Source organism: Plectropomus leopardus, chromosome 7 (genome assembly GCF_026936395.1).
Source record: "Plectropomus leopardus strain MGB_pleo_1.0 chromosome 7, ASM2693639v1, whole genome shotgun sequence".
Lineage (NCBI taxonomy): Eukaryota > Metazoa > Chordata > Actinopteri > Perciformes > Serranidae > Plectropomus > Plectropomus leopardus.
In genome coordinates, this window is record NC_142182.1 from 33395373 (window position 1) to 33411342 (window position 15970).

A 15970-nucleotide genomic window follows, 5' to 3' on the forward strand; every position below is an offset into this window, starting at 1 on the left:
TTGCTTAATTCTGTGTATCATATTGTTATTATACAGGGCAACCAGAATGCATACTGTTGGCATTCACGCCAGGGTCAAATAACTCTGCTCCATAACCAATATGTGCAATGGCGTGCTGGCAGTGGGAATACAGTCTATCGCCTATATTTAGCGGGTTCAAAATTGTTTGGAAAACCTGTAACCCCTAGTTTTGGCGGGAAAGGGGTAAAAGTCTGTTTTTCTTGCTCCTCTGTAAAGAGGTGGTGGTTCCTTTTGCATATCTGTGCCCAGGATCCCATTATCTCTTAGTCTGCCCATGATAAATATCTCTCTGTAATCGCAACCCTTCTATGTTTGTGTTGTTTTTTTTATGTGCAACAACATGAACTCAGCTGGAATTAAGATTTGTCAGGGTTTTATATGTGATTCTTGGAAGCCTAACTCGTATAATATCGTCACCTAAGCATAATAAGGTTCCATCAGACATTTTTGTCAAAATTTGAGTTATTCATACATTCTTATTCTGTGACAACTTATTAACATTATGTGAGGCAGGTTTTTTTAGTTAAAGTTAAATGCATTTTTGGACTTTTCATTTAGAAAATAAAAGGGTACATGTCAGTTTTTCTATTAGGAATGCAAAACTTTAAAGCTTAATATCTTAAAACTGCTTAGAAACGCAGATAGAACCTCATCATTCTAAGGTGATGATGTGAAAGCCGAGTGTGTGTGCAGTGTAGATTTGTTGGATCGGGTGTAAAGCATTATGGCCCTGAAGCTCTGATCTCTCCCCTGCAGCCATGTTGATCCAGACCATGGTGTTCTTCCTCTGCCTTCTGATCGCCGTCTTCCTCATCATGATGCCTGTGCTGCACGGGCAGAATCTGATTCTCTTCCAGATCCTGTGGAGCATGTGGTGAGCATCATCACATCTCTCACTCATTAACCTTCTCTGTTTTAAAAATGTATGTTGGTTGATATAGTATTGAGGTTGCTTTCTTAGTTCCTGAAAACTTGGAATGCTTTTCAGTCAACATCAATAACATGGTCCATGCAGTTTCCTCAGTAATGGCTCTAGATCATATAGAAAAACCCCAGTAATGCGTCCTAAAACCTGGAAATGACTTAGCATTTTATTAACTCTGGTTCCCTTGCCTCAAAGTTAAATGTTAAATGTAAGCCGGTTCTCCTTTTTTGTTTGTGTGGTTTTTTTTTTGTTGCTTTTTTTAAGTTTTGTTTTGTTTTGTTTATTTTATTATTTTCCATTACCCCCCATTTGTTTGCTTTATTTATATTTTTATTAGTCATTTTCATCCAAATATTAATTCCTCATATTCTGATCTTATGTGTGTAAGGTATTGATAATTTTGTTGTTATTGCAACCCATAATTGTTGTCATGAAAGTCAGTGTGATTTATGTTGTTGCCTTTATTTCGGTTACAATCTCTCTTTGAGAGGCAGGAGGTTAAGGGGAGAAAACATGGGGGAAAAAATAGAAGAATGCTTGGGTGCTCTGAGATTTATATACCTTGCATTGTTCTTCCAGTGAAAAAATATAATATAAAAAAAAGCCTCAGATAAGTTTTGTGGTTAACACAAGCTGAAGAGACTTTCACACTTTGTTCTATGACATAAAATGTCAGTAAATACACCACTTGCAAACAGTTGCTAACAAGTGAATAAATAAGACTACAGAACATCATCACACCGAACTGCGCAGAATACAGCTTTGCAGCCTCATAGCGGTAGCGACGCAACTGTAGTGTAGTTCGTTTTAGTCTAGCAATAGCTTTTTACTTCTGGTGATTGCATTTAGGCTTCAAAAATCCTGAAAGTTTATGAAGATTATCCTGCTGAACAACACGTGCAAGTATAAAATTTTATTTGACTTAGAACTGATTTTCTGCAATGATCCAAAATCCAATGGGAAAATCCCATAGGCTTTTTGATGAGGGAACCTGGGCAAAGTTAGAGTCTGAGTTGGCCTACAGAAAAGCATCATCCCTAGGGAACTCTATATAGTTCTGTCATTTACAAAATAGTCTTTCTTGTATCACTGCAAGAGATATTTGATTGTTGATTTTGTCCCTTCAGGCCCTTCTGGCTGATGATTCTCTTGGCTGTGTTGATTCAACACATCACCGGCAGGTTTTGCTTCATCAAAAAAGCAGCAGGCACCCGAGACCTCGACAACAGGTGAGTCTCAACATTTGTTGATTATCTCCTTATTTTTATGGTTTTTCCTGTCAAACAATTGCATTGATGCATCCTCTCCTATCTTACAGGGGTAATCTGTTCCTGCTGACATACCTGCTGTTCCCAGTCAATGTTCTGATCGGGGTGCTGCTGGCAGTGTGGCGCATTATCATCACAGCCCTGTTCAACATTGTCCATATGGGACGCATGGATATCAGTCTTCTTAACCGCAACGTGGAAGCATTTGACCCAGGTGAGACAGATATTCTGCACTGCACTAGATGGAGCCATAATGTAAATAGGCTGGTTTTCTTTAACCCTCAGTTTTCGCAAATTGACATTGCAAATGTAAATTATCCCTAATGGAAACGTGTCAGTTTCGAAACAACTCCCATTCATGGCAAAAAAGTTTTACTTATTGAAATAAACCTGCGAATGTTTTAAACATCCATCACCATGTTATCGCGAGAAGAGAAGCTGCATATCATGACTCAATGGAAATGCAGTCATCTCGCAACTGTGTTTTATTGATATTTTGAAAACATCTGCTAAGTTGACCAGGCCAAAACATCAGGTCAAATTCAATGTCAATCTGAAAATATAGTGTAATATAAAGAAAAACAGGAACATGTAGATTCATTTTATATTTTTATTTTACATTTTATTCTTCTTAGTCTCAGACACACTGTGTTAACATATTCATTGGTATTAACATCGTGCTTTTACCTTTGTAAATGCCACTGTGGGTTTTTTTTTCACCCTCACTGTGACAGCTTAAAGAGAAGCACTTTCCTATGAGCAAATGCACTTTTACTGATCCCACTTAGAGGCCAGAAATGCGTATCCTCTCCACTTTACCCTGCTTGCAGCTCACTGCAGCCAGAATGATATCTGTATTCTGTGCAGTGCAAAGGACTGTAATTGCACGGAGATCTCTGAAATGGCTGCAGATTTCAGACATCTGTTGTCCGGAAAAGCAGGTGGTTAAAAAAAAAAAGAGGTGTGATTGTATGGTCCATTATTTGTGATTGCCTCAAAGCCAACATGGGGTGCAGTCTTATGTGTTTATTGCTTTGGCCCAGTAAGAGTGACCCCCCCTCCTCCCTGTGTCTGTCTGCAGCCTACCGCTGCTATGCTCATTATCTGAAGATTGAGGTGAGCCAGTCGCACCCTGTGATGAAGGCCTTCTGCGGGATGCTGCTGCAGTCCGTGGGCCAGGAGAGCAACGCCACACAGAGGTCACGGGATGCTGAAGAGGGTCTGTAGCACAAAACTTGCATCATACTCTTCAAAAACACCTCTTATCTCCCAAATGCTGATGATTAAGCTCACACAGTGTATTCATAAAAGCAGATACAACAGTCCTTTACTATGATTTTCTGACTTGTGCTTTAAAGATGTTATAAAATATTTTGAGCTAGCATTTTATTTAAATAGTTTAACATTATAAGATCATATGCTGTTTACAATTTGACCAGAATCAAATTCACGATATTGCCATATCTGGAATAATAGTGTACTATTAGTGTGCCTGTTAATGGAGTTGGAGAGAGAGACAACAATGGTGGTCTGTGCTTTGGCTACATTGAATAATACATGTTGGAAAGATTGACTCATTGTTAGCTTTTGTCTCTCTATAACAATGAAAAGCTATAGAATATGGACAGCCTTATCCTTTAAAGATAAACTGTAGCTTCATGCCTACATTTATGTCAGTTTGGCATCTCTTAATTTCTCCAGAGAGGTTTAACATTCAGGGGCAGGTCACCGTAACACATAATCAGATCATAACACTGTCCTTCACGCGCAGAAGAAATGAAAGCCTAGCCTTTCAGATTTAATATGTCAGGAGCAAATTGAGTCTGGCTGTGGAATAATTTACAGTCCTGCTGCTGGTCTCAATCAAATCTGTCATAAACTAATCAGCTGTGCTTTATGGCGTGCATGCACTCGCCTGAGTGGCAGCCTATGTCAGCGTAGTCCTATAGATTGCCAATATACACATTTCTCAACCAGTGTATAATTTCTGTAATTTACAAAAATTGTAAACAGCTGCTTTAAGGCTGCTTGATAGTTGCCTACACATGTGGTGACAAGAGGACATATAGTGAGTAATTAGCAGGAGAATTCATCACACTTCATTAGCTGTGGTGGAATTCAGCTCTGTTCTAGCCACAACTGAGTCCAATTATAAATGTGTGGTGGAGATGTTGCTTGTATACATCTATAGAACAATGCATTATCAGAAATAATCTATTTTAATGCAAAGATTAGTTCTCGAGTAGCTGATTACACAGATGTGCTATGCTAATTGCCTCTTTCATATTCACGTAGCCCAGGGGGCTTAAGCTTTCAGTGTGTTAATGGCAGGCCTAGTATGTACCCACCATGCTTACAGGATTAGAATATGATTGCTTTCTATTATTACTCTTTCTGTAACTGGTCCTGGGTGGCCTTCAAGTCTTAACCCATTCCAGTAAAGATAAAAAAAAGGTTACACTTGGACAAATTTTCCTGTAAAATTACAGTAAACTACTAGTAGCTGTAGTTTCCAGCATCCTACCATTATTTTACCATGTCAATACCATAAATTACTTTAACATCATATTACCGTTAAATTTATTGCTGTGCTTTACAGTAGAATTGGAGGTTTACGGTGTAATATTGGCTCCAAAAAGCATAAAGATTTAGTTTTTTTTAACTGTATTTTGAAATAGCTGTAGATTAATGTTAGAACTTTGTCATATTTTTACAGTAGTTATATTGCCTCCAGAGAGCATCAAGACTGACTGTGTTTTATTGTATTTTTTTGAAAAACTATATATAACTGTTAGAATTTTGGCATTTTTTTGCAGCAGTTGGTTACCACGTAGATTTCTGCTGAATGTCATGTAGGTGCTAAAATCTTAGCATTACTTTACAAAGTCATAACTGTACATTATTGTAAGAATTTGCCTCCAAAAAGCCCCAAGATTTGCAGTTTTTACTGGATTTTGAGAAAAACTGTACATTATTGTTAGAATTTGACCATATTTTTACAGGAATTTGTTTTGTAATCTTGTGACAATGGGAGTTGTGTATGACATACCGTAGGGTACTATCATGATGTCTGAATGTCCTCAGGGATCCAGCTGGTCCATCAAGAGAAAAAACAGCACAAAGTGTCCAGCGCAAAGAAGGCCCGCAGGCACTGGCAGCTCCTCTACACCCTGGTCAACAACCCCTCCCTAGTGGGCACCAGGAAGCACTTCCAGCGTCAGACCGCAGAGAGCTTTCTGAATGGAAGCCTCAACCGCAGCGCCAAGGAGGGGAGCAAAAAGGAGGAAAAGGAGGCAGATGCTGCTGCCAGCAACTGAACATGACCCTGATTAAGGATTGGCTGCAACATCTCTTTTAGTTTTGGGCAAATTCAGTATTATTCGTCCCCACCTACAAAAAATAAGTGCACTTACAGCTCAGAGCCGCATGTATTCACCAAGCATTTCCTGTCTGGAGACTGCACATCCACTTTATGCTCTTCATGGTCCCCTGGTTGTTTCTATGTGAGGACCACAGTCTCCAGTCTGATGGGAAAGCTTGTGTGGCACTAATCTTGCATCTGAACATGCTCTTTATATCTCAGTTTCAAGTATTTATGTGCTTATTTTGGGATCATTTGCTTAATCTGTAGATTGATTCCATTTGTTCTCCAATATCACATAGTGCAGATAATGCAAATTTATTGCTGCCCAAACTAAACACATGCATTCCTCTGAAGCATCCTTTGAAAGAGGGTAGAGCATTTCACTATTTATGAATTTTCTGAGCTGTTTGCAAATACAAGGACATTTATTTTGTGTAATTATAATAACCTGTGGAATAGGAACTATCAGAAAAATTTAACTGTTTATATTTAATGTTTTACTTGTAGATCTATTAAGTCCAAAACCACTTGCTGCTACCAGCGTTTTCTTATTATTGTCTTTTCTGGCATTCACATTTCAAAGGCCGACTTTTACGTAAAAATATGAACACCCGAATTTTCCCTCTGATTACTGTGAAAATAAAAATGAAACAAAAATGTTCTCTTTTTTTCACAATTATTTATATTATTGGAATATTTAATTCGGGAGTAGATTAATGTAAAAGCACGGTGTGGTGCTGTTGTGTTGAGCGAGATTAAGTGTGCGGGGCCAAAATGAAAGTGGAAGACAAAGAAAGGCTTTGTGTTGATCACCGCTTTAAAGCGTACCACTTTTTTCTTCTGCCTTCCGCAAAAACACACTCTTAATAACACCCAAACCGTGTGTGTGTCAAAAAAGTCAAACCAAACTTTCGTAATAAAACGGCATCAGCAGAAAAGAAAAAGCGCATAAAAAATGAATAAACTGGGGTTAAATCTCTGTCGATTTCAAAGGTAAACTGTTGGTATTAAATGTTAAAGACTATTTACATATTTTCATTTTAATTTGTTCGGAAACATCGAAGTCTGCAAGGTCAAAGACAAATCCAGAAAATAGTCCGTATAGTTTCATGTTTTATTATTTCCACTTACATAAAATGATATCAAAAAATCTTGAAAGGTCACGGCTTTTGTTTTTCGTTTTACAACAGTTCACAAAAACTCACTATATGCATCCAATTACAAGACAGTGAAGCCGCCAGACGCTCAGAGCGCGCTTTTGTTAAGGCTTCATATAAACTTACCGTCGTAAAAAAAAATTAAAAATTAAAAAGAGAGAGAGAGAGAGAGAGAAAATCCACATGGCTTTACATCACAGCTTGACAGTAACATCTAAAGTCCTCTAGACTACACTAAGAAAACCCCACACAAGGAAATACGTGTGACATGCCATGGACACGTTCATTGTAAAAAGCGAGTAGAGCAAGCACCCGTTGATTAGGAGGTTAAAGTCGCACTTTTTTAAAGCCTTACATTAAGTCAAACAACATTTTGGTGGTAAATAAGCAGTTGAAAGTGAATTTTTCATTTTTTGTACTCACAGGACAGCGGGCACCAAAACCAAATTTCTGCATCTAGCATCATTTGATCAAATATCCAAATGTGTGACTGGACGCGCGGAGTCAGAGCACACACCTGAGGAGATGGACGGCATGAGGTTTTACGCGCATCCTCATCTTTACGCAGACGCGCACAGCTAGAAAAAAACTGGTCCCTGATAATTTATTAAAATGGCTTGAAAACATATGGCACCTTTTGCTTGTTTTTGTCATCTCCAAAACAGTTACATTTTAATATTTTTTGCCTTTGATTATGTGCGAAAGCTCCGCGCCTCAGTGTGCGCCCGTGCCCGTTTGTGTCTTGCAGAAAGGGAACATTTTTTGCTGCTTTAGGGTCAGTTTTGAGGTGTTATAAAACTGTAAAAACCTGTGCTTGATTTGTAAACGTGGAGTGTGTTGCTTAGTTTAACCTTACAGTAGACTACACATGAACCAATCTCCGGTGACTGAGGTAAAAAATAAGAAGAAAAGATTCACCTTTTTCTGTATGAGAGGCCATCGTTGTTCACGTGAAGTAATAGTGGGTGAATTACCTGCTTGAAGGCTACTTTAAAGTAAAATATTTTACAGTGTATGCTGGCAGACCTCCGCGGGGCTCAGCGGCTCGGCTGCTTGTAGTTGCCGTTGATCTCCTCCGCGATGTTGACTGCCTCCGCTCCCAGCGGTAACCTGTCACTGTACTCCGAGCCCACCTCGAACTCCTCCTGGTTGGTTTTGGACGAGGATCCGGGGATGGACTCTGTCACCACGCTCCCCTCGGCCTCTCCCTCTCCTTCTCCATCCTCTCCGTCGGCCTCCCCCTCCCCCTCGCCTAACTCGCTGGGGTTGAAGGTTTTCTCGGACTCCACAAAAGACGCCCTCGGATCAAAATCTCCAGTCATTTGTTTCTCCAGCTGATCCGGATTCTGAGCCTTCATGATCAGCTTGTAGGTCTTCCCTTGGTACTTATACAACAAATGGCAGCAGGTGGCCCCTAGCAAGGGCACAGTGGCCAGGCCCAGTAGGAAGATGCTGACAACCACGATGATGAGCAGGGAGGGGATCTTCTTCCTGGTTGTGAAGACTACTTGGACTTGGCAGTCCTGCCCCCCATAGGTTAGACAAAGTGTGTAATTGGTGCCGGGCTGTAAACCATGGAAGCGATAGGCATTGACCCCCTCCTCAATGTTGGACCACTGAACCATGGAGTGTCCATTACCTGTATTTACACAGAGGTAGAGCATGTCCAAGGTGCTTTTACTGGACGAGGACTGGTACACGCCAAAGGCCTCTTTATTCACCGTCTCTTGGTTTTCAGTGTGACTCAGATGAAGATTAGATTTGCTGCTGGGAAGCTGCAGCGGATTCAGCTGCACTTTGGCCTCCGTCTCTGAAACCTCCAAAGCAATAACGCCAAAATCAAATGTGTACTGCTTCAAGTCATCCAAGCTCAGGTTAAAGGCGTGGTTGGAGATGTATTCACTGCTGTCTCTCACGCCGCACTTGCTTGCAAATGTTGGGTCTTTTGTAACGCCACCAGCCTGCACCGTGCTGTCACCTTTGTCCGATGAACCTCCAGGACTAACCTTTGTCTTATCATCAGGCTTGGTCCAGTTGATCACATTGTTTTTGGAGATCTTGGGGTCTAGAGGCTTTTTAGAAGATGGACGGATCCTGTCCACCGTAGATTCGGGCTTTGAGTTGCTGCTATGCTTTTGGGTGGCAGCCATCGCTACTTTAACACCTCTCTCCGCCTTACCTAAATCATTCACCGCAGAGCAGCTGTAATTTCCATCTTCCTTTTTACTCATCCGAGGGATGATGAGAGAGCCGTTTCTAAAGACGAGGAATCGATTGTTGGTTGTTTTATCATTTATTGGCACGTCATTAATGTCTCCGGTGGAGGGCAAGGGGAACAGGAAGTTCTGATTCCCTGCAGTCACTTCCCAGCTGAGCTGAGGTGTTGGGCTCCCTTTTGTCTCACAGTGTAAGATAACCATTGAACCCTCGTAGATCTCTGTGTTGTCAATGTCAGGCTGGTAGGATATTGTGACAATAGGGGCTGTACAGTCCAGTTTGGGCATCGTTGTAACCTGTGTGCCCTTCAGGTGCTCAGGGGCCTCACATAAAATTGACTTTGGCTCGGGGACAGAAATCTTAGTTGTAGTGATCCAATCCCTCAGCCACTCCAGGCTGCAGGAGCACGAGAAGGGGTTGTTAAAAATCTGAAGGTGAGACATGGAGGAGAGCGCACTGAAGGTACCCTGCACGATGGTGGTGAACTTATTGTTGTTAATGCGCAGCGACCGCAGGTCTGTGAGGGTGGAGAAGGCATCCTTGGGAAGGTTCACCATCTCATTGTTGTTCATTTTCAGAAGCTGCAGCGCCGTGAGGTTGTACAGATCCTCCCATGGAAAGTTCACAATTTTGTTGTAGCTGATGTCCAGGTTGCGGAGCTGGATCAGGGGGGCCAAGGTGTCCGTTTCTATGGTGACTATCTCATTGTGGGCCAGCCAGAGAGAGGAGACCTGCGTGATGTTGACGAAGCTTTTACTTTTCAGTAATTTGATCTTGTTGGCAGAAAGGCTCACAGTGGTGACATTGGAGGGGAGACCCACGGGGACAACCAGCAGCTCTTTGTAAGCACAGTCGGCAAACTGGTGGGCAAATTTATCCTGGCAGCTGCACAGTTCTGGACAGCCCTGCACAACGCCAACTACAGTAGTCCACAAGGCAAGAAGCTGCAGGAGCTGTCTCGCCATTTTCTGCACCTGCAAGCAACAATTTACAGACATTAGCCAGAGGTCAAATTTTTATAAGACATCCACATAGCACCCATTATGTCCATTACAGCACCGGAAGCTTTTACATCTCATATCCACTCAAACAGCTTTAACTGCTTTTTAAAGGGGGCATCTGCTGTTTAATGCGGCTCAAAATTACATTACAAACTGACAACAAAAACTACCTCAGATGTTGCACAGTGTGATTGAAAGCATCACAAAGTTCCCTTTTGTTTTACATGACACTTTAACCAATGCACTGCACAGAAAGTACATCGTTTTTTGGAAGTTTTAAACATTGGTGCATGATTAAAAAAAAAACATATATGCACATATGCTGTGTGTCATATTTCCAGGGTCAGATGGTCTCTCCTGCTCTGAGCGCGTTTCCACAGTCCTGTGCGCACAAACTGGCGCTGTCTATGGTGATGAAACCTTTGATTTTTTTGCAGTTAATTATATACATTTTACATTCAGAAAGAGTTAAATTACAATTTTCCATCTTCAGTTTACACATAGCTTTTTGCACTAATGAAGAGATGCATTTGTGATTCCTCAGAGTTGCAATTGACCTATAAGGACGATGTTTTCCACCTTAAATCTGATCTGGATGCTGCTTTTTTTCGTCTTTTACCTACAGTAATGGCCCCATTAAGAACTGAATTGTCTTACCTGTCCAATGATAACTTTAAATCCTGTGTCTTGTCAATCACTTCCAAGAGTTTACAATCCTCTGAAACAAGTTTAATGGTGGAAAAAACTCGATTCCTCATAAGCTGCGGATCCGTTCACATGACTTTTGCGCACAGCGTTGATGAAGGGCGGTGGAGGGAACATTTTCCCGGTGAGTCGCTGTTGCGGTCCGACGGCGCTTTTTTCCTCTCCAGCGAGTGTGGGATCCAACTGCGCGTTCCCGACGCCGCGGAGCGAGAAAAGGAACCGTGAACGCGCAGCCTCTCCCATCTCTCCGCTCACTATTAAAGATACAGAAGCTTCGGGTCCTCCACCCTCAAAGAAAATTCATAATTTAGGATCCCATGTTTAATTTATAACTCCCGACCCAAGCCTATAATCTTTGACCTCATTCGCTTTTGCTGCAGACTATTGTCTTTAATTAACGGACGCACACAGGAGTTTCCCAAACGCACTGACAGGTTTTTAAGTTCAGTTGTGCTGCGTGTGCAACACTGCAAATACAAATCACTGTTAAAACATTGATGCATTCTAAGAAATGATATTTAATATGAAAACGAAACAAAACAAACAAAGAGACAAGAGGCGGAACTCAGAGGAGTCCAGGTGCAGATCATTTGATGACATTTAATTGTAACATCATTATGTGACCGCTAACTTAATTTGTTTTTAAAGAAGGTTTACAACCGGAAGTGGTATAAAATAAATAAACAAACAAATCACTGTTGTCAATCTCATGAACCGAAGATATTCTTAATCACTCAAATGTAGGCTTTTTGTAGCTAATCCACTGGTTTATTACAAATTTATGTGGACGCCTATTAAGACTATTAATATTAAATGAGCATTATTAGTCCTAATTGTTTCTTTTACGTTGAAGTCATGATTGGTGTTTGTGTCTGAGGAGACTTGTTTTATGCTCAAATACTGCCATCGTCTGGTGCACTGCAGTAAGAACTCTTTATCAGTTCGAACAACACACCACTTGGTCAGAACAATAACATGCAATGTACATTATTAAATTAATAAGAGAATAGTTCAAGAATCTCAAGAGTCACACTTTGAATTTTGGTCCTTATGTTTTGCATATTCCATTATTTTTGACTCACTGCAAGCAATAATGGGGAAATAGAGGGAAATATTGTACTTTTTACTCCACTACATTTATTTAATAACTTTATTAGTTACTTTCCATATTCAGAAAATTTGTACAAAATTTAATAACCTATGATGTAAGGGGAACCAGCAGTATATAAAGTAATTCAAATGAGCTCCATCTTTTCCAGCTGCAACACTGAAGTGATGAACACGTTAATACATCAATAACTATATTACAATACTGTGATATAAAATATTGTGATAGCTTTATGAGCACTTTTACTTTTGGTACTTTAAGTATATTTTGATGCTAATATTTGTATACTTTCACTAAACTAAAATCTTGAATGCAGGACTTTTACTTGTAACAGAGTATTTCTACATTGCAGCATATATACTGTACCTTGTCCACCACTGATAACAGTAATAATGATAATAACACTGGAAGAAAGTTTCTTGGTTTGATTAAGTTGAAGCTTAATAAACTTTGGAATTAAATGGGAGGAATGATTAAGTGCCACAACAACCACTAAAATAATCTATTGCCTACAAGTTATCAAAATAAGTCAAACAAATTGTACAAATAAGTGGGAGAAATCTGTTGAATCAATGGTGTTGGGAGTGGATGAGTGATGATGTGCTGTAGGTGTGTTGTGGTGCAAAAACAAAGAAAGCAAAGGTGTGGTGAGGAGATCCGCCCACCACAGACTGACTGCTGCAGCTGCCCTCATGTGCATTGTGCACAGGTGTTTTCCCGTGATGCTGATTGGGCTCCTCCAGTCTGCTGCCCTACAATGGGAAGACATTCAGCAGCAGCAGAGGAGCATCACGGGGGGCTGTCACATATGCTAAAACAGCTTCAGTGTATGAAAGAGCATGTGAGTGTCGTTTATTGCCAAACTTGTTTAAAATCTGACCCTATCTTTTAAGACTTGTTTTTAGGGTTAAGTTTAGGTGCATTTATGAATAGTGAATGATTTCTGAATAATGAATGATCAACAGTGTCTGGTATGATAGTCAGTCCTGCTAAACATCAGTGACCTCTACTGAGGAAACATTGAAACTATACAAATATGATCTGCACAACTCTTGTACAACAAACCTGTAAGTAATTCTTACTGTATATTCATACATATAGCCTCTAAACTCTTTGAAACCTGAGCAGAAAACATGGGGAGACGGCAATTCACAACTCAACAAGACGTGGCCCAAAAATTAGCAAGAAAAAAAAGTTTTAAAAAATAGATAAAAAATAAAATTAAAACAATAAAGGAAAAACAGTAAAACCCCAAAAGAAAAGGACTTGAAAAAGTTTTGAAAAAGAAAAAAAAAATGAAAAAATTGCATTTTTTTTAGGGGGGGTTCTAACATTTATTAATGTGTGTGTGTGTGTGTGTGTGTGTGTTTGTGTTTGTGTGTGTGTGTGTGTGTGTGTGTGTGTGTGTGTGTGTGTGTGTGTATGTGTGTGTGTGTTTCTGTGTGTGTGTGTGTCAGGGGAGAGGGGAAAAAAGGGAGACAAACAGCAAAAAACAGAAAAAACGTGTACTCTCAAGTAATATTCTAATAGGTGAATTAAACCTCTGCCAAAGTCATTTTCTAGAAATAAATCTGTACTTTTACACTTCTACACAGTTTCAGTGTGGCTTTCAGGTACTTCATCCACCACTGGAATTTAAACATGTCAGTGTCATGATCCTGGGTTTTTGTTTCACGTTTTCATGATGGTCAGTCTGTTTCCTGTTATTTTGTAGGTTATCGCTTCATGTGTCGTGTCTTGTGTTTAACTTCTTGCCTTATCTGTTTCCTGCCTGTTTTCCGTTACACCTGACATACATCAGTGTCATTAGTCCCTCCCTGCTCCTCCAGCACATCTACAAACCTGTCCTACATCAGCCCGGTTAGTCCTTCCTGCTCCTCAGTCTCTCCCAGCCAGTCAGCTCCCTGCCTGTTCTTCTGCTTCATCACCTGATTCCCCTCACCTGACCTCTTCTGTCAAAATGCAGTCATCAAAGACAGATTTTTTGTCATTCTTGTAGTAAATTACACTGTGTTTTCTTCCAAATGCTAAACATATTTTCTAAAGTTAATTGTCTTATGTACAAGCACATTTTGTTTTTAATGCACAGGGTGGGGTTCTGGCCACAAACCACAACTGTGGTTTCCTTGTTTAGAAAAAAATATTTGTTTTTGTTTAATAATTCCTTCCCCTTTGGCAATCTTCCACTAGACTTTCTTGTTAAAGAGGCACAACAGGAAAAAATGGAGCTTTAAACTGCAGTTCAAGTCCTCAGGGGATCAAGGTCTACTTGGACCAATATCGGAGCACAGCAGAGACATCAGAGGCTCATGGTCACTGTATCTCAGTTTAGATTGCAGTGTGGCGCCATCCACGCACAGCTGCAGGCAGTTGAGATGTTGAAACTCAGTGTGCTTCTCAACCCTCTGAAACCTGAGCAAATTATCTTTATATCCTTAAAAAAATATCAAAAAGAAGGCAACGAGCAACTAAGGAGGAAATAATACTGCAAAAAAAGCAAAAATTGTAAAAAAAAAAAATATATATATATATATATATAATAATATATATAAATAAATAAAAATAACAACTTACATACAAGAAAATTAACATATAAATAAAAGAAAGCCAAGAAAATTAACAAAAACAAAAAAAAACTTTTAATAAAAGCCAAGAAAATTACATGGAAATGAGCAAAAATAAAAGAAAATAAAAAAATGAAAGAAAAAAAAGCAAAGGAAATTACCTTAAAAAAGACCTTTGCTTAAGAAAAAATAATTTTGCAACATAATTTTGGATACATAATCATAAATATGGTAAAATGGATTGTTTTTAAATTTCACTTTTAAATTCTAAATCTATTAATTTCTTGAAATAAGCGGCATTTCTTGTTAAGTTGCTGCCTTATTTCCATGTTTTTGAAAGAAATCATACTAATTTGCTCAGGGCTGAAAGACTTGAATACTTATGAAAGGCATCAAAACCCAGCACAAGTAAGCTGATGTCAATCCAGCTTTCAGAGGGTTAAAGTAGGCTTCAAGAAAGTGATACCAGTGAGAAGTAGCTGTAGTTTGAAACGAAAGTAAAAGGTTGTCTACAGCTTGAGCAGAGAGAGTCTGGAAGGAAGTAAACAGGGTTGCCCAAACAATGACTTATGTAGACGCCACAGACATTATGATGACCACACATCTATGAAAACATTTTTCATATCTCCACCTGAATTATGTATAACCCTCTCAGCAGCTGGCCGTCGACAGTCACAGTCGTCACATAGTCACTTAACCACAGGAGACTCTGAGCAGTCGGGTCAGGTGTTGTGTTACTTCTGGCTTAAGCCAGAGACTCAGTGATCTTCATTAAAGTGACCTGACAGCAGCACACATGTACTGTGGGTGGGTCATCTGGAGTCATGCTGAGCCTTACACCCAGAACTAAACAAGCGTTCTCTGCTGTCGAAAGTCTGTGTCATAACCACAGAAAGAAACATCTGACATAGTTAGTGGTGTTGGTGGAGACGGACAGCTCAGATTTTACTTCACTTGGTATATATAATGTGAAGTCATTGTTGTGTTGAAAGAAAAACCCAACATAATAACAGCAGGGTTTGGTCACAAACAAGAGCTGACACGCCCAGATTACTGCACTCCTTCATTTTGGTTCTTACCAGAGATGATTTTTTAGCAAGTCACAAGTAAGTCTCAAGTCTAAACACTGATGTCCTAAGTCCTAATCTTTGAGTTTCGAGTCTGAAACAAGTCAAAATGTACTCTTGACCAAACGTTATGCCATTTTATCAAAAGGTTATTTTCACTTCCAAAACTCGTGATTAGTGTTTAAAAATGTGTATTAACTTTTTAGCCCTTTGAAACCTGGATCGATATCACTTTTCTTTGTGCTGCATTTAGACACCTTTGCAAGTATTTAAACCTTCAAAATCTAAGCAAATTAGTTTGCTTTCTTTTGAAAACATTGGAAAAAAAGACAATGGGCTGCTTGGCAAGATCTGTTTCCAAGATTTGGAAAATTATATTTAAAGAAGCTAGAAAAAATGTCCAAAAAACTATTAAAAACAATTATTGTAATTATATGGTAAAAAATATATTTTATTTCTACTAAATACTTTCTCAGGTTATTCCCTTGTTTGTTTTTTGAATGTTGTTTTTCAGTTTGGGTTTTCTTCTAAATTTTAGGTTATTTTCTTGTAGTTGTTATTATTCTAATTATT

At 39.5% G+C, this 15970-nt stretch overlaps 2 protein-coding genes across 3 annotated transcripts in view; one reads left to right on the forward strand and one right to left on the reverse strand.

Annotated features, from left to right (window-relative positions):
- Positions 1–6239, forward strand: part of stra6 (signaling receptor and transporter of retinol STRA6) — a 24011-nt gene extending 17772 nt beyond the window's left edge. For both annotated transcript variants that reach the window (XM_042496384.2, XM_088080555.1), the window contains 5 exons: positions 778–895; positions 2074–2175; positions 2265–2428; positions 3296–3433; positions 5299–6239. In XM_042496384.2, the coding sequence (XP_042352318.2) occupies positions 778–895; positions 2074–2175; positions 2265–2428; positions 3296–3433; positions 5299–5531 (755 nt within the window). In that variant the 3' untranslated portion in view covers positions 5532–6239. The remainder of the gene's footprint in view (positions 1–777; positions 896–2073; positions 2176–2264; positions 2429–3295; positions 3434–5298) is intronic.
- Positions 6240–6678: 439 nt separating this feature from the next.
- islr2 (immunoglobulin superfamily containing leucine-rich repeat 2) lies at positions 6679–10870 on the reverse strand. The gene is made up of 2 exons (XM_042496773.2): positions 10611–10870; positions 6679–9926 (listed from the first exon to the last, which is right to left on the reverse strand). The coding sequence occupies exon 2, from the start codon at positions 9915–9917 to the stop codon at positions 7773–7775; it is 2145 nt and encodes a 714-aa protein (XP_042352707.1). The 5' UTR covers positions 9918–9926; positions 10611–10870; the 3' UTR covers positions 6679–7772.
- Between the last annotated feature and the right edge of the window lie 5100 nt (positions 10871–15970).